Source organism: Otolemur garnettii, unplaced genomic scaffold, assembly GCF_000181295.1.
Source record: "Otolemur garnettii isolate 467f Iridium unplaced genomic scaffold, OtoGar3 scaffold00003, whole genome shotgun sequence".
Classification (NCBI taxonomy): Eukaryota; Metazoa; Chordata; class Mammalia; order Primates; family Galagidae; genus Otolemur; species Otolemur garnettii.
In genome coordinates, this window is record NW_003852398.1 from 43,316,610 (window position 1) to 43,342,487 (window position 25,878).

Below are 25,878 nucleotides of genomic sequence, written 5' to 3' on the forward strand. Positions count from 1 at the left end.
AATACCCTAGGCAGGATAGGCTTTCTGTGTTCTTAACTTCCCCAGGGGAGATGAGTGATTCGGCGGGAGGGCTTCTACCCGTGAAAGCCCAGGATGAGAGCTAAAACCTTCCCGTCTTGACATCCTATTAGCCCGCTTGAGGAGCCCGGCTGGTTTTCGGGGTTTCAGTCCCAGTGTCCCCTGAAGAGGGCGGCAGATGCCCGGGTAACCTGCTCACCAGCGTTTGGGAGAAAGGTGGGCCTACTTCACCCTCGCCGCACCCCGACTGCGCCCCTACCCCCTCAAGAGGGAGGAGGGCGGCGCCTATGGCTCAAGGAGTAGGGAGCCGACCCCATATACCGGAGGTAGCGGGTTCAAACCCAGCCCTGGCCAAAAACTGCAAAAAAAAAAAAAAAAAAAAAAAAAAGAAGAAGAAGAAGACGGAGGGGATGGTCACAGGAGCTAGCAGGTTGAGGAACAAGAGGAATGACAGCGCCAGGCGCGTTGGCCCTTTGCAGCACAGCCTTTCTGCCCCGCAAGCTGGAGTGGGGGTTGAGTGGGAGCGCGCGGGGCGGGCCCGCAGTCGCCCCGGGGCGGCGGCGCCGGGCCGGAGGGGGTGGGGAGGAGCAGCCGCCCTGTACTTCCCCTTCACCGCTAGCTCTACAACAGCCTGATTTCCCCGAAATGATGAGGCAGCGCTAGCCAATGGCCGCCCGCGCGGCTCTTAGGGGCGGGGCCAGGCCTGGGTTGGGGGAATCCCGCTAAGTGTTTAGATTTCTCCCCGGCGCCGCTGCCCCGACAGAGCGCGCCACTCCTTCGTCGAGGTAGGACGTGCGCCTGAGCTGGGCAAAGCAGAGGCCAGCCCAAGCCGTGCCAAGTCAACTCCAGCCGTGCTCAACAGCCCCGAGACCGGGACATCCTCTGCGTTTTCCCCACTTCCACCCGGAATAGCGCTTTGCGCGTCCGCAGAGCAACCCCCGCCTCTCCGGGACCCTCGGGCGCCGCCGCCAGATCTCTCCTGCAGCAAAGGTGAGCCCGCCTCCCCAACGTGGGGGAACCGTCGGCGTCGAACAAAGGCGCGCTGGGCACCAGGAAGTGGGGGCCGAAAACCCTAGCCTGGAGAGACACGGGCGCGCGGCGTTGCCTGGGCCCCCCCGCGGGCTCGGGAGCTGCGAGCTGCGGCTCGGTGAGATCTGTGTGCGCGAAACAGCCGGGGGCCTGTAGGTGGCCTGGTACGTTTGTCGCACGCATCCGCACGCCGTGCCGGGGACTCGAGTGTCCGCCCACGCGTGAGCGCCCATTGCCTCCTGCTTTCGGCGGTCCCAGCTCAGCGCCCAGGCCTCAGGTTCTGGGTTCCCTGTGTTGGTGGCAAGGGCTGGCTTACTGTTTCGGGTGGCTGGAGGGGGTCGTGACTGTGGGGATTGCTGCAGGAGGAGGTGCCACAGGTGTTCCTTGGGCTCTTTCTCCCGAGGAGGGGAAACTAGGCCGGGGGCGGGCACTATGGCTGTCAGGGAGGCATAGAGTGGATTCTGGTGTGTGTGGGGGTGTCATTGGGAAGGTGCACAGCTAGTGGCGGCAACTGAAGTCAGGGAAATTTCTTCTTAACGTCAAGCAGAAGGAGCTCTTTCCTTCTCAGATGATTTGAATATTGAGAGAAAAGTTCTGGTATTAAGATAGCTGTATATATTTTCTCTTTTCCTGCACATAAATCTTGCAGCCATCACTTACATGCCTGTCTCCTCCAAAGACTGGCTTGGGAGGGGATGAGGGAAGGGGCAGAAGTGTTTTTGCTCAAATGCCAAAAAGATTTGGAGAGCAGTTTTATTCAACTGCAGACCTCCCTCCCCCATGACTGTAATACCAAGTACCTGGCTGAGGGCAGGGGAGGGTAATTAAGTGGCCTCGGGTGGGGCAGGGCAGTGCCCAGGGACTGTGCAACAGATTCCAACTGGAGCCTTCTGTCTTCTCTTCACAGCCAACATGCCCATCACTCGGATGCGCATGAGACCCTGGCTAGAGATGCAGATTAATTCCAACCAAATCCCAGGGCTGACCTGGATTAATAAAGTGAGTGTAATTCTTATGAGTTTTTCTATCACTGTTTTAACCCATGTACTTCTGGAGGACCAAAGCTTCAGAAGCAGCCCCAAAAGGGAATTGATAAGAGGGTAGGCAGATGTGTTTCTCAGTGAGTCTTACATGCAGAGAGTGTACAAAGCCCAGCCCTGGGCCATTCTTGTCTGACTCTTGCCTTCTTCTATACCTTCTTGAGGTATAGACAGGGGACCTACCTGAAGACACTTTGTTTCCAGCAGCAAGACTCTCCTAGAATGTGCAGAGCTTGAGTTCTGGTCTGCCCTGAGGGAGATCCCTACAAACATTCTCAGCATCCTGCAGGAACAGATAGATAGGAGACAACAGAGTTGGCACTGCTAGGCAGGAAGGTGGAAGCAGAGGACGGAAGACTTAATCATGCACCTGTTACTCTGGCCCAGGAAGCCTACAGCCAGTGCACTTGGAGTAACATAGACCAATAACAGTATTCATAAAAACAGCTAATGCTTATTACACACTGAATACTCACTGTGTACCTGGCACAATACTAAGTGTGTTACTTTTAAGTATTGTGTCATTTAATCCTCAAAATAGTCTTATAAGGTATATCCTATTAATATCATTTTCAGATAGGGAACTTAGGCACTGAGAGTAGAGAATCAGATCACACAAAAAGCAATAAAGCCTAGATTTGAACTTGAATAGTCTCAGAAATCCACACTGTTAACCACCAGTAATAACAGGAAGATCTTAGTCTTTATCACACCACACATGCTTTGATTTTTATCCTCAAAAAAAAATTTTTTTTAGGTATGTTTTCTCATTTCAGAGAAGAGAAAACTGTGAGGGGTAAAGAACTACAGTAGTAGTGCCAGGGTCACGTAGGTGGTCAGCATCCAAGTATGGCCCAGGGTTCCCTTAGTGATGTGAACAGGACCCCTGTGTAGGAGCCTGTGGTCCCAGAGCATTCCTTTCTAATGGAATAAGTTCTTCTTTCTTCTATATTGGTGCTTGCAAGCCAGAGAGAAGCATCCCAGAGCTTCAAAACCCGGGCTGTGGCTGAGGGTGCTCAGTATGGGTCTCAGCATATCTGTAACAGGTCTAAGGAGGTTTTTTGTGAGCTGATGGTGCCACAGCTCATCAGAACTTGGAAGCCCCACCTGAGAGATCCAGAATGGCATGTTTAAGCCAATCTTAGGTTGGGTTGATTCAAGCCAGATGTCAGATGAAAAGGGGAGTTTTCCCAGACCCAAGGGACTGGGTAGACTGGGTCCCAAAGCCTGTGGTCTCTAAGCTGACACAGCCTTGTATATGTCATTCAGGAGGAGATGATCTTCCAGATTCCTTGGAAGCATGCTGCCAAGCATGGCTGGGACATCAACAAGGATGCCTGTCTATTCCGGAGCTGGGCCATTCACACAGGTGTGTGCCTGGGACTCTGGCCCAGGAGGTCTGGGAAAGAGACAAGGAGAGGCACTAAGGTTAACACAGCCTCTTCATTGGGGACTCTAAGCTCCTGGAGATAGTGCAGAATTATTGGGAAGGGGGTCGGGGGCAGACCTGTGTTTCTGGAAGAGAGGGTCCATCATTTCAGCAAATTCTCAAAGCGATTTGTAAAGCTAAAAATCTTAGAAAGTATAGCTTCAGAGAGTTCATGTCTAGATTCAAGTTCTCCCTGGCAAAAGCAGCTGTCAGCCAGGGCACTGAAAAAGACCCACACCTTCTTTTTTCTTGGTGTTGACCAAGGTCCTAAGGCCCATCTGGTTGGTGGCCTCCTTTAATCTTTGAAGGGTGGGGCCCTTGGGCCATCTCATAGTCCATGTATTAGTAATTATTCTTTGCTGACCACTAATATTTCTAGCAGAGTATGGGGATGGGTATAGCATGCAGAAAGCATAGTTTTGGAGATATGGGCCTTCTAGTGCTTGCTTCACTGGGGCCTGCTGGATGTATTGGAGCCAAGTCTGGGCATTTGAGAAGCCCAGCTCCTAGGGCCTGCAGAGTGCCACCCAGGAATACCTGCTGGTTTGACCAGTGTGGATTTCTGGTAACATGAGGGCTCAGCGCTACTCTTGTCTTTCTCCTCCAAGGCTAGGGGCAGCTGAGGATTTCCTGCCTCTGACCTGACAATCAGTTCTCTTTGCTCTCCTGCTCTCTAGGCCGATACAAAGCAGGGGAAAAGGAGCCAGATCCCAAGACATGGAAGGCCAACTTTCGCTGTGCCATGAACTCCCTGCCAGATATTGAGGAGGTGAAGGACCAGAGCAGGAACAAGGGCAGCTCTGCCGTGCGGGTGTACCGGATGCTCCCACCTCTCACCAAGAACCAGAGAAAAGGTACCCAAGGGCTCTGGGTCCTTGGAAAGCTTGTGGAAGGAGGGTGGCAGAAAGTCAGCGGGGGCTGGTATGCCTGTACCAAGGCTGATAGCCTTTCTGCCCCGCAGAGAGAAAGTCCAAGTCCAGCCGAGATGCTAAGAGCAAGGCCAAAAGGAAGGTGAGTGTGGTCCTAAGCAGCTTTACCTTTTGTCTCCTGTGGGTCAGGGTGAGCAGTGGTAGAGGTGCTGCAACAAGCCTAGACCTAACTAAGTCTTTCTCCTTCCACAGTCATATGGGGATTCTAGCCCTGATACCTTCTCTGATGGCCTCAGCAGCTCCACCCTGCCTGATGACCACAGCAGCTACACAGCTCAGGGCTATCTGGGGCAGGACTTGGAGGTGGAGCGGGCCCTGACTCCAGGTAAGGTGGCTTAGGTCTGGCAGGGAACCCCACAGGTTGGCTTTCTCTTGGATCTAGGAAGCATGGTGTGGACTGTGGCCTGGAGAGCAAGCTGCAGTGGGAGGGTGCTGGGTGTCTTGCAAACTAAGGAAGCACACAGCTTTGACCGGCACTTTCTGCTCTCCCCCAGCACTTTCCCCATGTGCTGTCAGCAGCACTCTCCCCGACTGGAGAATCCCACTGGAAGTTCTGCCAGATAGCACCAGTGACCACCTGTACAGCTTCCAGGTGTCACCCATGCCCTCTGCCTCTGAAGGTTGGTGCTACTGGGTCTGGCCTGCTTGACTGTTTGGTTCAGGGAGGGAGTTCCTGAAGGAGGGAAGATGTTCCACCTAGCATCTAGCTGACTGAGCTAGGTGTTGCCCACTCCCAACCCCAGGGGGATGAGACAAACACAGGACACTAGGAGGGCTTTGGTGGGCTGGTGAGAACAGGGAGGGGGGTCCAAGGGCCGCATTTTGGTCTCAGGTTGTTGGTTCTCCTGGCTTCTCTGCAGCCCAGTGTCTGAGGGTGAGGAAGGAAGTGAGGGGGTGGGAAGAGGCATGGCTTCAGAGTTTAAGAGGCTGAGTCACCAGGCCAGTGTCCTGTTAAGGAATCTCTATAGCAGGCAGGGAAGCCTGTGTGTATGTGTGAAGGGGCAGGGGACCCAGTGGGCTGGAACTGCAGGGTAAGCGTAGCTGACTGCCAGCCAACTTTGCCAACTTCTCTGCTTGTCCCCATTCACAGCTGCCACAGATGAGGATGAGGAAGGGAAGTTACCTGACGACATCATGAAGGTAAAGCCTGTCCCCACCTGGGCATTCTCCTGAGGTAGCATTTCTTAGTGAGGAAAGTGAGAACCAGTGAGAGCTTCCAAATCAGAGGGTAGGCAGCTGCTGTTGTCACCTGGCTGCTTGTTTTGTCCCACATTTGCCACTTCCACATGGTTGGCTGGTGGGAAAGACACCATGGGTAGTGAGGGCAGGTGGGAGGCATGGTCTCAGACAGGCCATCCTCAAGCAAGCCTTGGGGCCTCAGACAGCTGTGTGAGTCAGCCACCATCATTGCCAGGTCCCTGGCCCATGTCCTCTGTCCCAACATGCCCCAGCCCTGCTAGTTCGGGAAATGCACATCAGGTTTCAATAATCATCCTTTGGGATCTACAATATGCTGGCTTATAAAGAAAAAAGAAAGTGAGCGAAATATCCTCCAGGTTTTTCCTTCATTTGTTTTAAAAGTGAATATAGGCTCGGCTCCTATAGCTCAACCGGCTAAGGTGCCAGCCATGTACACCTAAGGTGGCGGGTTCGAATCCCCAGCCCGGACCCGCCAAACAACAATGACGGCTGCAACCAAAAAATAGCCGGACGTTATGGCGGGCGCCTGTGGTCCCAGCTACTTGGGAGGCGGAGGCAAGAGACTTGAGCCCAGGAGTTGGAGGTTGCTGTGAGCTGTAATGCCACGGCACTCTACCCGGGGGACAGCTTGAGGCTCTGTCTCAAAAAAAAAAAAAAAAAAAAAGTGAATATAAAAACATTTTTGCTGTATTTGTACCCTGGCTCCACTCTCTTGCACAGAAAATTGAGAAATGGGCTTAGTTCCTTACCTCTTGCTTTCCTAGTCATCTTTTCTTGACTTGTTATGCTAACCTTTAAGCCACACTCTCAGTTGCCATGTCCTTACCTGATTGAGAGGGAAGTCTTGGAAATACTGTGCCAGAGGATAGGTGTGGGTAGAATGAGGAAAGTGAATTGAGTACCAGTGGCAATGTGCATTTCTGTCTCCTGCCTTTTGGGCCCTGGTCGTGAGAATGTGTAAATGGCCAAGGGGGCCCCTGGCTAGAAGAGCTGGCTCTTTGAGTATAGGGCGACAGATGAGTCTGCACTAGAAGAGACTTGACAGCTTTTTGCTCATCTGTCCCTAGCTCTTGGAGCAGTCGGAGTGGCAGCCGACCAGTGTGGATGGGAAGGGCTATCTGCTCAATGAACCTGGGGCCCAGCCCACTTCTGTGTATGGAGACTTCAGCTGCAAAGAGGAGCCAGAAGTTGACAGTCCTGGGGGTAAGAAACCCTTGTACCCTTATGGCTTCTTAGAGAAGGAAGAACCATGTAGAGGTGGGGAAGGCTTAGGGGCAGGGCAAGGGAGCTGTGAGGTAAAGCATGCCTCTTAAACTCATGTGGACACAGACACCTTGTGAATTAGCTACTGCTCCCATGCCCTAAAGTTCTGAGGATGAATGGATGCTTGCTGCTGTGGTGTGGAGAACAGAGGCTGTCTGTGGCCTACAGGGGTAGGGCTGTATGGGGTAGAGGGAGCACACTTCGTGCTTCCATCCCCCATTCTCATATACATACAACCTTCTTCACATCTTCTAGGGGATACTGGGCTGAACCTACAACGCGTCTTCACAGATCTGAAGAACATGGACACCAGCTGGCTGGACAGCCTGCTGACCCCAGTCAGGCTGCCCTCCTCTATCCAGGCCATTCCTTGTGCACCGTAGCTGGGCCCGGGCCCCCCCTTACTTCCCTAGGGGAGCAAGGCCTGGCATCTTGATGCAGAGGAGCTGGACATAGCCAAGTGTGACCTCACTGCCAAGTGGAGATGAGGCCTTTCTTTTGGGTCAGTGGCCTCTCAGGGCTTCTGGCAGACCAGGGTCTGGGCTCATCTCATGGACTAAAGCCGGCCCTATTTCCTGGGAAGATGGGGTTCTGAGACTGGTGTGTCAGGTGGAGGACTCAGATAGGAGTCAGCCTCTGGCTTTTCCCTATGAGCCTAGCTGCCTGGAGAGGGTCTCACTGTCACTGGCTGGCTCAGAGAGGAATAGACCAGTGACCTGTGAAAAGCACCAATCCCAGGGCTGGCTCTGCACTAAGCAACAATTGCACTAAGTGAATCCTGTTCCCAAAGAACAACCTCCCTTCCCAGCTGAGCCCTGGGGACTATTCAAAGCCAGTGAAATGTGAACAAGAAATGGGGTCCTGGGGGCACTGCTTCCTCAGCCTCAGAAGAGCTCTGCCCTGTTCCCTATTCTGGCTGAGAGGCTTGGGAAAAAACATGGCACTTTTTCTTGTGGACGTAAGCCACATTTCTGATTAGAGGTGTACACTAATGTTTCCCCCAAGCTCTTGGCCCCTGCATTTATTTATACAGTGCCTTGTTCGGCGCCCACCACCCCCTTAAGCCCCAGCAGCCCTTAACAGGCCCAGGGAGGGAAGTGTGAGTGCCTTGGTGTGACTTTGAAAATTGGAAATGCCATCTAACTACTAAGTCATGTGTGTAAATATGTACATTTGTCTTTTTATAAAATGTTAATTGTTTATAAGTGGTGTGGCCTTTTATTTAGAGAGAAACTGTAGATGTTTTACTTTTTATGGAAATGTTCTGATGGAATCATTATTGGCGTCCTGCCTAAGCTTGACTTTGGGGTGAGCAAGGACATATCTGTTATAAAATCCTGTCATTTATGTTCATGGAAAAGATGGCTTGAGGAAGGCACAGTTATGTCACAGGGACATGCTCATGGAGACATGGTCACTGCCCTTGACTTCATAGCCATAGCTGAGTTGATTCTGAACTGCTAGGGTCTGGGGAGTGTTAGGTTTTCAGTTCTTTTGAGGAATGTGCCATAGACAATGTGACACGGGGAACGTGCAGGTGCTACTCCAAAAAGTTAATGCGTGTGATGCAGTCACAGACGATTGGAACAGACACCAGCCCAAAACAGCCTTGATGGCTGCTGCGCCGGACATTGCTTACCATCCAGTTTCTACCGTAATGGGAACATTTTCTCTGCCCTGTTCAATATAGCAGGCACTAGCACTAGCCACATGTGCCAGCTGAGTACTTGGAAAGTGACCAGTGCAATGGAAGAACTGAATTTTTAATTTTATTTAATTGAAATTCATGTAGCCATATGTGGATAGTGACTATATTAGACAGTGCAGGTAGATACTGGATTGGGAGCAGATCTGAGAGAGAGGGTCTTGGATTGACTGAAGGACTTTGGGGATAGGGACTTGAGGCTATTCACCTTCCAGTTTGAGAGTCTTATGTTTTGTCAGCCAACAATAACTATTATTGCTGAATACCAGTCCTGCAGTGTACTGTGAAATAGGTCCATGCACACATGTGTTAGGAAAACTTTGGCTGACCTATATGATACAGGTTTCTTTTCAGAATTCTGGCTGATGCACACAATCTTTATGAGGGGGTATGTTTGAACAGAACCATGTTTTTGAAGACCATAGTTTGGGAACTGCTGACATGACATTGTCTCCTTTAGATAGCCAAGTCATAGGAATATCAGGGTGGAAAAGTCTGGACATGAGCTTTTCCCATCTTCCTCTCTAGTCTTTGGCCTTGGGGCATAAATAGTATCCAGCAATAGGTAGGCTGGCTAAGAGAAGCTGGCTAGCATTACCCTTGTCTAGGTGATGGTCATGGTGGTCAAGAACTGTATGGATAGCTTCCATATTCTCAATCCCAGAAATCACGTGAACTGTGACCCCATTCACTGGACTCAGCCATCTGGAAGGACTGTGGGCCTTGGGAAGGGAAGCCTGAGTGAAAAAATGATGGAAAACTGGAAAATGGGTGGAGGTCAGTCTGAAACGTTCCTTTTGTTCTAATCTGGGAGCTGTGATGTGAGTGGCAGGTGGACTCCTGCTGGGTTCATATTCTGTATGTGGATGCCTGGACAGGCTTCCATCTAAAGCCTTGGACATCAGAAGGGCCACTTGGAGTTTTCAAGAGCAACCTCACCTGTGGGTGGAGGGATGGACAAGATGGCCTTTCTAGCTCCTCCAGGGTTCAGCCCTTACTAAAAAGATTCAGAGTGAAGTAGCTAACCTTTTGTGGGCTCCCATCTGGGATTTTTTCTAGTGGGTGGCTTGTCCAGTTAATGATGGCAGGTGGTGGCAGGAAGCAAGGTAGAGTGGGCTGAGGAATGATGGGAGGGAAGGGACACAACCCAGAATAAGCATTAGGCTTGCTCTAACTTCTCCATTCTCCTGTCCTCAATCTAATCCCTGATGGAGAGTAGGCAGTGAAGTCTCAGGCAGCTGTGGAAATCTCTTAAATTCTAATAAGCAAAGTTCATCACTTTAAGTCACCAAAACATAAGAGAAATTATGTCCGTCAGCTCCCAATCTCCAGAACCAAGACAATGTCCTGACTTCATCCACCACTTCTGGTCACAGGAGTCCTAAATGATTTGAAACAACTTTTTGGAATGTCCAAAAGGAGGAGAGACCTCAAAACTGCAGTATCCCTATCCCCGATCACAAGGGTCCTGAGTGGTAGGGACTGAGCCTAGAGGAATATTGTGGGATAGAGCCAGATCTTCCAGGATGGAGGGCTGCTCTACTGTATCCTACCATGAACCCCAGCCCTTTCTAGGCAAAGAAACAAGTAAGGTCTGACTACTCACCTATGGCAGCTGACACTACTAATTCATTAGCCAAACAATGCCTGAAATGGAGCAATATCTGAACCATATGAACCAAATTTAAACCCAATAATTTAAGACCATTCTAATGACCTGCCAAAGCATCTGTGGTTCATCCCAAAGAGCACTCATGGTGGAAGCTCTTGGTTGAGGGAACTGGGACCAAACTCCACCCCCAGGGCCTCAGGGGTTGGTTTAGTCCTCAAGGGAAGGGATGCCCCACCTATGTCCTGAGGCCACCTGCAGTTTCCAGGGGTGAGGCCCCGGGGACTAGGATATAGACAGGTTCCCAACTTGGCTTCAGTTGGGAGGTCATGGAAAAATCTCTGTTGGAGTTGTGATGGTATCATTATCATCAAGGATCACTTTTCAATGGGTTGAATTGGCAAAGTGAGGCTCAGCCACACCAGCTAGACCTCTCATCTTGGGCCAAGTGTACAGATGTTTAAGAGCATTTCTGGTTAGTCACAAGGGCTTCCTTGTGTTACACCAAAGGTGTCAATTTAATTGGGCTGGTTTATTCTTTCAGCTCACTTGGCAGTAGGAAGAATGCTAGAGGCTAACATGCAAACCATCCCTTCTTGGTGTATCAGTTTTCTGCATCTCTCAGGGTGTTGTGACTACCATGACTACAAAGATAAAAGCTTTCTGGGATCTATCTTGAAGACACGAGTGGGGCCTGCAAGGGACAAGACTGAAATCCTGGGAAAAGCCCAGACTTTGGTTAGAGGCGATGTCCTTTTCTCTGGGTCTGATGCCTCCTGGTTGGGAGGGCTGGGTCATTTCTAGGCTGTCATCCTCTGGAACCATTTGGTCTTTTTTCACACTGCACAGATTCAAAAATCTGCTCTTGTACTGGGGTATGGGTTTCCTCAGGAGGTACTGTTGGAGCACCCTGGGCCAACCTCATGGTCACAGAGGAAGCTTTCATCTCTGTCAGGTGCAAGGCTATTTCTTGACCTGGACACGCTAACCCTCCACGTTGAGGATGTGTGAAATTCGTTGGAACTCAGCACTAACGTTTCCACTCAGAAATGAGCAGAACTGGAAAAGTCCTTGAAGTCTGGCTAGATAATGACAATACAGGCCTTGTGTGCTCACTTTGTGCTGGGCACTGTGCCAAGCACCTCATATGCACTATTGCACTGGCACCCCACCACAGCCTCTTGTTCACAGATCAGGAAACCAGTGCTCATCAGGTGAATTGGGCTTGCCCAGCTTGACTTAGCACATCAGTATGGAGCCTGGATTCCAACCCACATCTGTCTGTGCCCAGAACCCGGGACAAAATTGAGGCATGGCAAGGGAATTTGGGAAAACTGGCAAGGGGTAGGGCGCTAGCACCCTGAGCCAAAGAAACACTTGGGGACTTAGGGGGAAGGCAGCAAAACCCTCTTCCCCAGCACACACACCCTCCTGACACCCCAGGCAACATGGCTCTGCTGCCATGGGCCCCAGGGCCCCAGCAGGGTAGAGTTTGGTTTAATCCTCAAGGGAAGGAGGGATGCCCCACCTATGCCCTGAGGCCACCTGCAGTTTCGAGGGGTGAGGCCCCAAGGACTGGAGTATAGACAGGTTAGCAACTTGGCTTCAGTGAAGGAAGCAGCTCAGCCACAAAAGCTTATTTGCAAACTTGCTCTGGCTCTAAGGGACTCTGGCCTGCTCAACCTTATCTCAGCCCCAGCTGGGATCAAAGAGGACTTTTCAGCTGCATTTCTGTCTGAGGGAGGCAACCTGTTTTCCTGTTCTAAAGCAGAGCCTTTGTTGAGTCCTGGGGTTCCTCAGAGGTCAGAATTCTGGGTGACTAATTGTAAGAGCCAGGACCACTCAGGGGGTGCATCCTACCTTCCAGCCACAAGGCCAGGGCCCAACCCTGTGGCTTTGGTGGGTTTAATTCCCGGCTTCTTGATCCATAAGAAAACTCAGCACTCTGACAGCTGGCTAGTCCTTGCTCTCACCAGGTGGGCACTGAGACTCACTCACTCCAGCCTGAGTTCTGGGCCCAGGAGTCCATATACCCCTGAGCTTGAACAGAGGCCTGCCTCAGCTTACTAGGAAGATCCCATTTTTGGTCTTCTGCTGTACTAAGACATGTGCAATGTAACCTTGGGATCCTTCCTTATCTAACTTTTGACAGCCCTCCCAGGCAAAGCCTCACCATCCAGTGCCTGTCCCTTCCTGTCTGCCACTCCCCATGCGGTCTGCAGGGTACCCAATCTTTCTAACCAGACTGGAAACTCCCTAGGGGTAAACAGCTCATCTCCTCCATAACCTCACACTGCTCAGGTGGGATTGGCACTTCAGAGCATCTCCTGCTGGTCAGTACAATCCTGTACTCAGCACCTGCTCACCTATTAGGAGAACACCTGGCTCCTGAACCCTTCCCTGGGGACAAGCCAGTGTGGGCTCGTGGATGCAGGGGAACAGGCTGAGGGACAAGCATGGCACTGAGGAACAACCAGCAGCCAAGGTCAAAGGCTTCAAAGCAGGGGCCAGTGTGTGCATGACACGCAGTACAACCTGCCCCTCTGTAGGACTGAAGATGGAAGACTGAGTTATTAATGACTTTCTTTTATTAAAAATGTACACAACAAAAGGAACTTGGTTTAATTATACAAGGAGTAAAAAATACAGATAAGCAAATAAAACATGTATTAAAGCCACCTACAGTACACCACCCAGAAATAACCAGGTTGTCAAATTCTAGAGACTCAGGTGCAAACTCCCAGGGCATATATCTATGAGCTCTTTCCTGTGTATACACAAGCTCTGAGTTCACAGGTGATGCTTCTGCTGAGGATGCTGCAAACTGGCATCTATACTTTCCTAGTACTGGCTTGGAGCCTCTCCTCAGTACCCAGGTCTCTCTGGCATCCAGAAGTCCAAAGGGCTGGTTGTGCAGGCTGCAGAGTTGATTGAGAGTAGATTAGCAGGTACAAAAGGCCATGGAGGTAAGGTGACAAACTGTCCCAATTTGGTCAGGACTGAAGAGTCTCCTAGGATTTAGAACTTTCAGTGCTAAAACTAGGAAAATCCCAGGCAAACCAGGACCAGATGGCCACCCTACTTGATGGCAAAGGCTTTGTCTAGCCCCTCCTGCCCTGCAGTACCCACAGGCCCTCCTGCTGGATCTCCCAGGCCTCACCAAGCAGCCAACAGACAGAGGCCCGGCTGGAGAGCCCTGCAAAGGGATGCAGTCCTGTTGACTCCTTGAGTTTAGCCCAGTAAGACTTTTTTTAGACATATGATCTATAGGACTATATGATAATATTTTTAAGGTTGTTTTAAGTCCTTAAGTTTATGATAATTTGTTATGGCATCAATAGGAAACTAAACACACTGGGAAATCATCTGGGGAACACAGCTGCCAAAAATCCCTGAGTCAGCCTCACAGGGCCCCACAACCCCTCTGTGTAAGAGACTCTATTCCCTCTGGGAGAAGTTCAGGCTGTGGAGCCCTGGGCAGGTAATGAGTCTCCATGGTCTGGCTAGTTCAATAAGGGTGACATCAAGGACACCTTTGCTACATATCTGTATAGGAAACAGTTGCCTCTTTGAAGCCCACTCCTCAAAAATCCAGTGAGTTGAGATGCTGGCTCTGGTGAGTTATCTGGGAGGAGCAACCCTGAGGTCAGGCTATCCAGGACAATTAGTCAGAGGCCCAGAGGGTTTGGGTTAAGATTTCCAGGGTGGCTGTGTGTGGTGGCTCAGGCTTATAATCCTAGCCCTCTGGGAGGCTGAGGCAAGTGGATTGCCTGAGCTCAGGAGTTAGAGACCAGTCTGAGCAAGAGGAAGACCTCATCTCTAAAAATAATAATAATAATAATAATGATAATAGTCTGCCATGTGGTGGGTGCCTGTAGTCCCCGCTACTTGTGAGGCTGAGGTAAGAAGGATTACTCGAGCCCAAGAATTGAGTTTGAGGTTACTGTGAGCTATGACACTAAGGCTCTCTCAAAAAAAAAAAAAAAAAAAAATCATTCCCAGGGTGGAGTTCTATACCCCCACCACACACCCGTAACACTCAAAACACTTTCAGTTCCCGGACTCACTAAGAAGATCCAGTTTGGCTCAGGAAGAACTAGAACTAGAGGGGAAAATAATGTTTAAAAAGAATCACTGAATTGGATGCCAGCCAGATCTGTGTAAAGTCCCTACTCTGCCAATTATGTGATTTCATATAAGCCACCAGACTTCTTGCAGCCTCAGGTTTTTCATCTGTAAAATGGGTATGACAGCATTTGTCCTTTTTGCCTCACAGGACATGTGAGTCTCAGGTGAGATAAGATATGTGAAAACATTGTTCTGCACAGATTGAGGTGCTCTTGTTATTGATAAACAATGAAGATCATAACCCTACATGCCTTTTGAGAGGGTAGATGATTACAGTGTGGGGAAAGGAAGGGTGAGTGCAGACTCATCAAAACTCTGTTTCACTCACAGGCAGGAGGTTATAGCCTGGCCAGGAGACAACAGGACATGGCCACAGCCACTGCCTTGAAGCTCACACCGGATGCACAACAGAGCCACCCTACAGCCCCACAGGATGTCCTCCCAACCACTGTAGACTGGGGCTTTGCACTCTTTTTTTTTTTTTTTAAAGGAAAAGGTTTTCTAAGTTTCTTCTGCATTAAAAATAGTCCCACCTCATAAAACACAATTTTACAGAGAAAAGGTAGAACATGAAACTATGCATAATATATTTCTAACCCAATGAATATATAAAATATAATTGATTTTTTTTTTTTGAGACAGAGTCTTACTTTGTCACCCTCAGTGGAGAGCCGTGTCATTACAGCTCACAGCAAACTCAAACTCCACAGCTTAAGCAGTTCTCTCACTTTAGCCTCCGAAGTAGCTGGGACTAAGGTGCCCACCACAATGGCGGACTATTTTTTTGTTGTTGTCATTGTCATTGTTGTTTGGCAAGCCCGGGCTGGGTTCGAACCCACCAGCTCTGGTGTATGTGGCCAGTGCTCTAGCCACTGAGCTACAGGTGCCAAGCCTATAGTTGATTTTTTTTGAGGCAGGGTTTCACTCTATTGCTGTGGCATCATCATAGCTCACTGCAACCTCAAACTCCTGGGCTCAAGTGATTCCTGCTCTGCCTCAGCCTCCTGAGTAGCTGGGAATAGAGGTGCACATCACCACTTCTGGCTAATTTGTAAAAAAACACTCCACTTCAGTGTTTTTTACTCACAAAATGATATTTCCGTCAGACTCTCACATTCCAGCACCTGAGGGCAGGAAGGGTGTGTTCTGAGTTTAATACAAAGAGGGCACAAAATGATGTCTGGTGGTAGAGATGTTAATCACAATGGGTTTACTTTATTTTAATTTTTTCACAATGGGTTTAATCAAAGTTTATCATTCAATCAGTAAGTCTTCTTAGAGTGTCTTGGGGGCTCTAGGAGGCAGGGATAGGTCTATTCTGATCACTGCTATATTCTGGCACATAGTCATGTTCATGAAATGTCACCAGTGGGCCGGCGCCTGTGGCTCAAGGAGTAGGGTGCCAGCCCCATATACCGGAAGTGGCGGGTCCTGGCCCTGGCCAAAAAAAAAAAAAAGAAACGTCACCAGTGAATGTGCATTCAAATAACAAAACAATAAAGCAAATAATACTAGCTAACATTTATAGAGTGCCTGCCACAAGCCAGTTGCCTCAGAGAGTTTGCAATATAGTCCAGGAGAAACACAATAATCTTTTCAAGGGCTAGAACATGGGGTTTTATACCCAAACAGTGTCTTTGTGAAGACTGTAAGAACACCAAAGAAAGAAAGATGGTTAGCAGTAAGTCTGATCCTTCCTACAGCATCAAGGCCAGGCCAGTACCTGTCACCATTACAACTGGAATATACTGCCAAACCACACAACCCCAAACTTTCCATCTGCATCCATGGTTCTGCCTGTTTAGATAACATCTGGATAATTCTGTGTCTCTCCAGACTGAATAACCAGCATGCTGAGAGCTAGATGAAGAGCTATGGAAACTGGTCATGTTTAGCTTGGAGAAGAGAAAGGAGGGACATCTTTAACATCTGACAGGTAACAGCCCCAGACACCCCCAAGAAAACCGACAGGACCGCAGCTGGCAGAGCTGTCCTTTACAGAGAAGCAGGGAGACCTCTGGGCTGCCTCTCCAGCAGGGTCCACACTCTACACACTTGCTCACTTAACAAATGTTTATTAACTGTCACCCAGGGCCCATCCCAGGTTAGGGAAATAAAACTTGTTGGCTCGGCGCCTATAGCTCAACTGGCTAAGGCGCCAGCCACGTACACCTAAGGTGGCGGGTTCGAATCCCCAGCCCGGACCCGCCAAACAACAATGACGGCTGCAACCAAAAAAAATAGCCGGGCCGGGCGTTGTGGCGGGCGCCTGTGGTCCCAGCTACTTGGGAGGCGGAGGCAAGAGACTCGCTTGAGCCCAGGAGTTGGAGGTTGCTGTGAGCTGTAATGCCACGGCACTCTACCCAGGGGGACAGCTTGAGGCTCTGTCTCAAAAAAAAAAAAAAAAAAAAAGAAATAAAACTTGTCCTTATGCTTAGGGAACACCAGTCCCCTAGGGGAGGGAGTCGCATCATCCTGTGTCCCTGGACTCCTTATTGTGTATCGAGTGGGCTCCTGTGTCAGCCACTGCTGAAGGCTATTTTCTTCTTTTTACTCTGCAGGGACCAGGTAGGCAAATGGCAGATGATCAACAAATATGGGTATCCCTGAAGGGAGGACCCTGGGACAGGAGCTGCAGCCACATCAGTACTATATAGTGCAAGTGGGGGGTCCAGGGAGGGTCATTTGCATATATCCTTCTATCCATCCAAGCCCCCAGAAGACCAGACAGGCTTTGCCCATGGTTTCTTCCAGCTCCTGTTTGCACATCCACTGGTTGATCCTCCTTGGCTGTAGTGTCATGTCAAAGGATGTCCCGCAATCCTAAATTCCACAATGGCCTTTATCTTCTTTTCTCTCCAAGGCTTCTCAATCTGCAGTTAACAGGTGTGGTTCAGCAAGCAGTGTGGCATTCTTGAGCACTGTTCCAAAAGAGGCAAGGCGTGGAGGTAGAGCTTATTCTGTGGCCCCGTCTGTTCATGGCACTGTTCAACACTATAACAGATTCACATACATACATACACTTTTTATTTTTATTGTGACATAATAACTATGCTGAAAAATACACAAAACCTACGTTCAGTTTAACAAATAACCATAAAGCAAATCTCTACATAACCATCACCCAGGTTAAAAGATAAAACAGTGTTAGCACCTCCAAAGACCCCCATGTTCCCCTACTAATCACAACCTACCTTCCCCTGTGGTCGTGACTACATTGACATTTGTGATGACTTCTGTGCTTTTCATAGTTTTACTTCCCCTGCATGTATCCTTAACAATATAGTCCAATTTTGGCAGTTGTTAAACTTTTTTTTTCTTTTTTATTGAATGGTAACTATGTACATTAATGCACTTCTGGGGTACAGTGTGGTGTTTTCACACACAATCTGAAACGCTTCCATCAAACTGGTTAACATAGCCTTCATGTCATTTTCTTAGTTATTGTGTTAAAATGTTTATATTCTACTCTTAGAAAGATTCACTTGTACCCTTGTAAGATAAACCACAGAAGTGATCCCTCCAATCCCCCTCCCGTTAAACTTTTTATAAAAGGTATTGTACTGCATGTATTCTTTTGTATTTTGCTTACTATGTTGTAATGAGCCATTCAGTACTATTATCCAATATTCCAATATTACAGTTATTTACAAGTCACTGTATTTCATTCATATTCACTGCAGAAATGCTCACAATTTATTTGTAATCTCTACTGCTGATGGACACATGGACTCTTTCTGGTGCTATGTGGATATTCCAGTGCTCGTGGGTAAAAGTGTGGTGAAAGAAGATTCTGAGGAGTGGGACTCCTGAGTTGTAGGGTATATGCATTCTCATCTTCACTGGGTCATTTATAGATTTTTTAATCCTGAAAATGTTTCTCAAAGAAGCAATGCTGCAACATCAGTTGTCTAGGTAAAGGAAATGAGGTGTGTGTGCCCTTATATTGTGTCCCCCCACCTTCTGTCTTCAGAACCTTGTCCCTTCCAGCCCAGCCAGCCTGTTCCTCTGCTGTCCATAGGCCGTGGCCCCTTGGTAGGAGGCTCCTCTCTGGCCTCCCTACCTTGCAGCCGGGTGGGGGTAGGAGGAGGATGAGAAAGAGGAAGTAGAAACCAAATATGAAGCATAAGGAGAAGTCCGGTCCACAAACCTCAATGTTTCAGCAACACACTCCATGGGAGAGGAACGTGCAAACTGCTTGTGGAGCGTGCCTTGGGAGTGCCAAGCCCACCAATGCCAGGTATGCACAAAAGTCACTCCATGCAATCCTTGCCCTAACACTCTGGTATATTATCATCCCATGTCATGTCACAAAATGAAGACCCCAAGCTGCAGAGACATTGAGTGTCTTGCAGTATAGTGCAGTGGTTAATAGCATGAAATCTGGGCCTGTTTCAACTGGGTTTAAATTGTGCCTTCCCTGATTACTAGAGGTGCAATCTTGGACCTGTTACCTGACTTCCCTTAGTGTCAGTTTCTGCACCTGTAAAATGGGTCTAGCTAGCTCATAGGTTGTTGAAGGAGTGAAAAGATAGGCTGTGTAGGAGTTTAGGTGAGTGCCTAGCACAAAAGAAGAACAAAGAGAACTAAAACAAGCAGAATTAGGAAATGGTAATCATTGTACAGCCCCAAGTTGACAGCTGGGGAGTAGGGATGGGGGGCTCATCTGCAAGCTGGGCCCAGGCATCAAGCTGCAGGGGCTGGTCTGGTACAGTATGAGGACTCAGTCCATGAGGCAATGCCTAGCTGGACTCTGAAACTCAGGCACCCAGGCAGTCCTGCCCCTGCCCCCCACTTTGTCTACCTTTGTCCAGAGCTCTCTACCTATCTGTAGCTACTTTTCAGGGCAATAATTTCTGATGGAGGCAGCAGGACCTCTGCACACGTGGAAGCTTCAGTGCTGGCCTCTGGGAGGCCGCATTAGCAGGCGGCAACAGTGGCAGCCAATGGGCAGCAAAGCCTGTTGCTAAGGTCACTGTGAACCTTATTTGGCGACATGGGGCTGACCTTGCCTTCACCTCTGAGAACCCTGGGAAACGCCAACCACAGATGTGAAATATGAACATCTCAAAACCACAACTGCATTTCCTTTGAGAAAAGATTCAGCTCTCCTTCTATCCAACTTGCTGTCTGGGGCCTGGGCAGCCTACACAGGGAGCGGGCAGGGGCTATTCCATGGGTGGCCCCAGGGCCTAGCAAGGACCTCAAAGGCTTCCATCCTCCCCCTGGCAGCTGCCGCCCTCTGGCCAGGCCTCCCCACATACCTAGAGGGCCTGCTCCTGGCCCCACTTCCTGCAGTCTTGGGAAGCTGGCTAGCGTGAGGGAGATACATGCCACGCAGAGAGGAAGTGGGCTTGCCCGGCTCTTGCCATCTGCACCGGCCACACTGCTTTGGTGCAGCCTAGAGCTCAAACGGTTGGTGGTTTCATTTTTCACCTCGCTGTGGTGCCTCTTCTAGCTTAACATAAAGTAAGTAAAACTGTTGCCTCACCCCAGAAAATGTAGGAGAGAAGCTGTGTCAATATTTCCAAAATAACATTCACTATTCCTCACATTTGTACACCACCTTCGAGTCTGGGAGCTATGCTCACATTTGCCATCTTGTTGGGCCCTCACAATTCTGGCTAAGGTGATAATAGCTTCTAATAACTTAGCCTGTAGCCTGTGTAATGGACACAGAATTCACTGTAATTGTTCCCATTTTACAGAAAAGAAAACAAGGCAAAGAGAGATTCAGTAATTGGCTTAACGTCACCCAGTCTGTGAATCACAGAGCTGGGATTTTACCCCAGAGAGCTCAGTTCCAAAGTCCGCCCTATTAGTGACTATTGCATTGCCTCTAATGGCGTGACCACAAAAATAGGTCTGATATCCAGCTGAGAAGTCCAAAGGAGGTGGTGTGGGGCTTGATGTAGGAGTTGCTTCCTTGGCTCCTATCTCCCTGAGGACCATCCACCAGTGTCTTTCATTTGCCCACTCTTTGCTTTAAAAATCACCATTATAGGTGGCGCCTGTAGCACAGGTAGGTAGGGCACTGGCCACATACACCAAGGCTGGTGGGTTTGTACCTGGCCCCGGCCAGCTAAAACAATGACAACTGCAACAATAACAAAAAAAATAAAATAGCTGGCATTGTGGCAGGCGCCTGTAGTCTCAGCTACTTGGGAGGCTGAGACAAGAGAATCACTTAAGCCCAAACGTTTGAGGTTGCTGTGAGCTATGATGCCACAGCATTCTACTCGGGGTGACAGCTTGATTTACTGTTTCAAAATAAAATAGAATAAAAATCACAGTTACAGCCCCAACCCCAGCTTGTTTCCCCCCTGACCCATGGGCTAAAAGTGGCTTTTCTTTTCTTTTCTTTTTTTTTTTTTTACAGTTTTTGGCTGGGGCTAGGTTTGAACTCACTACCTCCAGCATATGGGACTGGCACCCTACTCCTTTGAGCCATAAGGAGTGGTGCCGCCCCGAAAGTGGCTTTTCTTTATTTCCATGAACCCAGTGCCTCTGACAATCTGAAAAACACTACGTGAAGCCCACCTATGCAGGCAAGGGGCACAAGGCCAGGGTCATGGAGAGTATACTATGGGAGACACTGCCTCTACCCCTGGCAGCTCCCCCTGCCAAGCCTGCAGCCCTCAGAAACTGCCTGAGCTCTCTAGGGACAGTCAAAGCACCTTGCATCTGGGGCCTTGGTTCTGCAGGCTGCAGAGCTGGGGCATGTGCCCACGGCATCCTCAAAGGAAGGTGCTTAGAGGGGCCGAGGTGGGGTCTGGACACTGTGCAGCCCAGAGGCAGACCCCTTGCTGGAGCCTATTCCTTCTCTTAGGCTTTTCAAGCCTGTCATCACGTGTGAACATGTATGTACATGCCATGTGCTAGGCACTATTCCAGGCGCTAGAGACACACAGTGAACAACACAGACCCGGTTCCAGGCCTCACAGAGTTTCATGGTGGAGGCAGACATCAGGCAAATAATCACACAGATCTCTGAAAAATACAGGAGCTATGAGAGGGTGCAACTTCAGGAGTCTCAACCCAAGCAGGAATGTGTAAGATTGGGGGGCTCCGGCAGCTGTTCCCAAGGAAGAGGCATTTCAGGGGAGGCAGGGACAGGGTGGAGCTAGCAGTGGGGGCCGTTTCTTGGCTCTCCCCCGCTGCCCCCCTCTCCTGCATTCCAGTCCCTTCAGGAAGTCTGCTGCTTCCATGAATGCTGCTCTGCGGGTATTGCCAAAGTTGGCCCAGAGCAGGGCCTTTGCTGGCAGCTGCTTACAGTGTTTGTGCCTGGGTGAGCACAAACTCTTTGTGGCAGGGAGAGGGGAGCAAGAGGAGAGAGGCATCTAGGGTTTGATCTTTGATCCTCAGGTTGACTTCAACTGTTTCAGAAAGTACCTCCTTTTCTCATGGAAGTCCTGAGCATGCACTCTGGCAGGCCAACGGGTGAAGGCAGCTGCTATGAAGTGGCCCAGATTAATGAGAAGTCAAGCCCTCCCCCTCAAATTATCACTGAAAAGCATTTTTCAAGGTAAATGTGAAATTCACCTTTCCTAGAGAGAAAGCCCTCCCAGCTGGCCAGCCTTATGGCATGCCCATGCAGCGCTGGGGCTGCTCCCTGCTGGGCTGCAGACTAGATGCCTCATGTCTTCACCTAATGTGCCCTACCCCACTCCCTTCTTTCTCCCCAGGGGAATCTCCCTGTGGAAAGAAACTCCAACACTTGGGGTCACAAGGCTGTGATTTCCAGTTTCATTTTCCAGTTTCAATTCAGAAGCAGCTCTGCCAACTTTCCACTCCCTACGCCCCATGCCACCACGGAGGAGCTGAGGGGCAGGAAAAGTGTTCCAGCCAGCACCTTGCTTCCTGGGTGCCAGGGCTGGGGGAGGGTGTTCAAATGCAGACTTCTGGCTCTTTCTTCAGTCTCCCAGGCAGTAGGTTTGGGTGCTTTGGTGATTCTGATGGGGTCTATGTGCCCTACTGTGGCAGTCATGGCCTTAGACATTATCAAAACTACCAGAACACACCTGAGGTACAGCCTAATCCCTCTCCAAGGCACTTTCCACAACAGGAAGGCTGACTCTTTGTTCAGCATTCCCTGCCCTTCCCCTGCCTGGTGTTGGATACATCTCAGATGTCCTTTGGGACTTGAGGTCTATAGGAAGCCCAGGCGGTGGTCTTTATATAAACTTCTCTCTTCCCCACACTTCAAATTTCTCTTTAAGCTGATAATTTGTAATAGGCATTAATAGAAACAAAACAAGAATGAAGAATTCTATTAAAAGGCTTTAGGCCCTTTTGTTCTGTCTATTGCTCCATTTATTTGCAAATTTTAGCCTAATTTCAAAAGGATTTTAAGGACATTGAAATCTCTTTTCCCATGTGTGTGAGGGCACATGTGAGTCTGTTGAGGGCTGGGCCTGCCAGTGTACCTTTGTCCTGGTTTGATCTTAGAGGGAGCAGGTGGGCAGGCCTCCAAGCCTGGCAGATGTAGACCTTTCCTAATCTCTAGGGCAAGTTTGTTCTTCAGTGTTTCTAGTATCAGTTTTTGATCAATCATTAATCAAAGTTGCAATAAAAAGATAATCTTCTCAGGACTGGGCTATAAAGGTCCTGGCTACAACCTTATATACCCTTCTGTGGAGGTCTCAGAGCCAAGAGAAGGGCTATGTGTCCATAGCTGGAGATGAAGGCAAACGAGAGTACTGCCCATCTGTAATCAGTGGGCATGAACGTGAACTTGGCTACCTGAGGGTCTGTAGCCTCTTGCTTCCCCCTCCCTCCAAGGAACTGGAGATGTCCTGGCTCGGGACCAGTGGCAAAGCTGGGGAAGTAGGATGCAACTGGGTCCAAATATGGGGGTTTGGGGGTACCTCCATAGGGGGTGACAGCTGCAGCGTAGCTCTGGAGCCTGCCTTACAGCAAGGCCTAGCCCGTTGGGCTCACAGAGCCCCTGTAGTGGCGGGAGCCCCTACTTCTGGTGGTGTGGCTCATTCCTGCTGACCTGCTGTTTACAGGGCAGACAGTGCCTCTTCTCCTGGGAGGAAGCCACTCCTCCACCCTGGGACCCAGCAGGAATCAGAGGCCACACAGTCCTCACTTCTTTCCTCCAAATGGAGAGGGCAGATCTCCTCCTGGAGCCAAAGGTCACAGCCTCCTGACTGCCCAAAGAAGCAGGATCTAAGAGGTAGAATCAATAGGGACAATGTGAGGCCCAGCACCAGGGTCAAGAAACCAGAAGACCAAAGTGGGGGTGGGGGGCCGGTGGGGGGCAGGCAGGGAGACCTTGAGTCTAATACAGACCAAACAGACTGAGGGAGTCCAGAGAGCTGCTATGCTCATGTGGCCACAACTAAGATGCACAGTATCTGGGCAGGTGTGAGAGGCACTCTCTTTTCTTGCCAACCCCTATGGGTAAATTATTGGGCCCACATTTTTATTTATTTATTATTTTTTGAGACAGAATCTATGTCACCCTCTGTAGAGTGCCATGGTGTCACAGCTCATAGCAACCTCAAACTCTTGGGCTTAAGCAATTCTCTTGCCTCAGCTTTCCAAGTGGCTGGGACTACAGTCACCTGCCACAATGCCTGGCTATTTTTTGTGGCAGTTGTCATTGTTTAGCAGGTCCAGGCCAGGTTTGAACCTACCACTCTCAGTGTATGTGACTGGTACCGTAACCACTGTGCTATGGTGCTGAGCTGGTACCACATTTTTAGACATAAAATGAATGAGCATTTTCAGAGAAGTGCAACCCTGGAGGTACAGGGGAGTCAAATCGGCCATGAAAAACTGTTCAAAGGACTGACGAATAGAGCAGGGATAGACTTACTCTGAATGGCTCCAAGGACAAAAGCGGCACTAATGGGAACAGATGAGACAGAGATGTGAGGAGGCTCTTCCTGTAAGCCCAGTGTGGCCTCTCAGGAGGTATACACGCACACAAACGCACACACATATACATATACACATGCACATGTGCACAAAGGCACACATACACACAGGCACACACACGTGCACACACGCACATTCATACCCATACACATACACATATGCACACTGTTTTGAGAGAGAAAAGAATGAAAAGGGGCCGCAGCCCGACATGCCGCATGGTCCCCCAGTCTCCCCTAGGCACCACACAGGGCCTCCCCTCACTATGGTACCAGCGTGGCACAACATGCTCCACTTCATGCTCGGCACCAAAGCTGACAGTTGAGACCATTCTAAAGGGCCTCCTGCCATCTTCCAGGAGCAGGGGACAGTGGAGTCAGTGCATACCTGGCAAGATGATGGTTATTTAGCAACCTAGACAAACAAAAATGTCAGCTTTGCCAATTTGAGAATTTACCCAGGTGGACTGGCGCTGCTGGACCTTCAGTGTTACGACAGTGATGCACAGAGCAAAGAAGAAATCAACAGTCTTTTGAACAAAGTCAAAGAAAGAATGAAAGAATCGAGTCAGGACAGAAAGGGGTGGGTGAAGTCATGACCACTCTTGGTTTGAAGAGGGGCCTTCGCCAAATACTGGCCCACCAAGGCCCATGACTGATGGGCGCCTAGTTGAATATGATATAGATGAAGTGGTGTATGATGAAGATTCACCTTATCAGAACATTAAAAATTCTACACTCAAAACAATTTGTAAATATTCTTTTTTTTTTTTGCAGTTTTTGGCTAGGGCTGGGCTTGAACCCTCCACCTCCAGCATATGGGGCCAGCACCCTACTACTTTGAGCCACAGGCGCCGCCCTGTAAATATTCTTATTCTCATATACCAGGCCATCATGGGCAAAGAAGATTACACTGGCAAAGATGTATTGATTCTGGGAGGCAAAGCTGGGGGAATTTTACGTGCAGTAGTCAAACTGAAACCAAAGATGGTCGCCATGTTAGAGACTGACCAAATGGTTATGATGAATGTAAGAAATACATGCAAAAAACATGTGCTGATGTCTTAGACAATCTTAAAGGAGACTCCTATCAGTCTCTAACAGAAGCCTATAGTCCAGTACCGCAGAGGTACGCCAAAGAAAGGAGAGCATTTGATTACATGATTAATGATTTGACAGCTGTTCCAAGCTCCATGTCTCCAGATGATTCCACATGGGAGTTTCTCAGACTGATTCTTGACCTCTCCATGAAAGTATCGAAACAGAACGGGAAATATTTTACACAGGGGAACTGTGAGAGTCTGATGGAAGCCTTGTCACTGTGAGAGCATCTTAGGTGTGCAGTGAAAATTTTTAAAAATCATTAATTTTTAGTTTCAAAAGAAGTTCAAGGCTTGGTGCCTGTAGCACAGTGGTTATGGCTCCAGCCACTTACACGCAGGCTGGTGGGTTCGAACCTGGCCCCAAGCCAGCTAAACAATGACAACTGCAACAAAAAAATAGCCAGGCATTGTGTCAGGCACCTGTAGTCCTAGCTACTTGGGAGGCTGAGGCAAGAGAATGGCTTAAGCCCAAGATTTGAGGTTGCTGTGAGCTGTGACTTCAGAGCACTCTACCCAGGGCAACATAGTGAGACTCTGTCTC

General features: G+C 49.4%; 1 protein-coding gene, 1 long non-coding RNA gene and 1 pseudogene across 4 annotated transcripts in view; 2 read left to right on the plus strand and 1 right to left on the minus strand.

Annotated features, from left to right (window-relative positions):
- The first annotated feature begins 768 nt into the window (after positions 1-768).
- On the plus strand, positions 769-16,523 carry IRF1 (interferon regulatory factor 1). Of its 3 annotated transcripts, none has more exons than XM_023516387.1 (10): positions 769-1,008; positions 1,955-2,046; positions 3,357-3,456; positions 4,194-4,370; positions 4,478-4,527; positions 4,638-4,770; positions 4,940-5,065; positions 5,536-5,585; positions 6,713-6,848; positions 16,187-16,523. In XM_023516387.1, exons 2-10 carry the CDS (start codon positions 1,960-1,962, stop codon positions 16,189-16,191), a joined length of 864 nt encoding a protein of 287 aa, XP_023372155.1. In that variant the 5' UTR covers positions 769-1,008; positions 1,955-1,959; the 3' UTR covers positions 16,192-16,523. The 3 variants fall into 3 exon arrangements, with proteins under 3 accessions (XP_023372155.1, XP_003782258.1, XP_023372157.1); XM_003782210.3 differs by lacking the exon at positions 16,187-16,523 and adding an exon at positions 7,164-8,128; XM_023516389.1 differs by lacking the exons at positions 1,955-2,046; positions 3,357-3,456; positions 16,187-16,523 and adding an exon at positions 7,164-8,128 and having other exon boundaries at positions 786-1,008.
- Positions 16,524-16,779: 256 nt separating this feature from the next.
- The window catches only part of LOC111727028, a 67,408-nt gene continuing 58,309 nt past the window's right edge, over positions 16,780-25,878 (minus strand). The window contains exon 3 of the long non-coding RNA XR_002774676.1: positions 16,780-17,344. This is a non-coding gene — a long non-coding RNA (uncharacterized LOC111727028). The remainder of the gene's footprint in view (positions 17,345-25,878) is intronic.
- On the plus strand, positions 24,486-25,559 carry LOC100956327 (annotated as a pseudogene).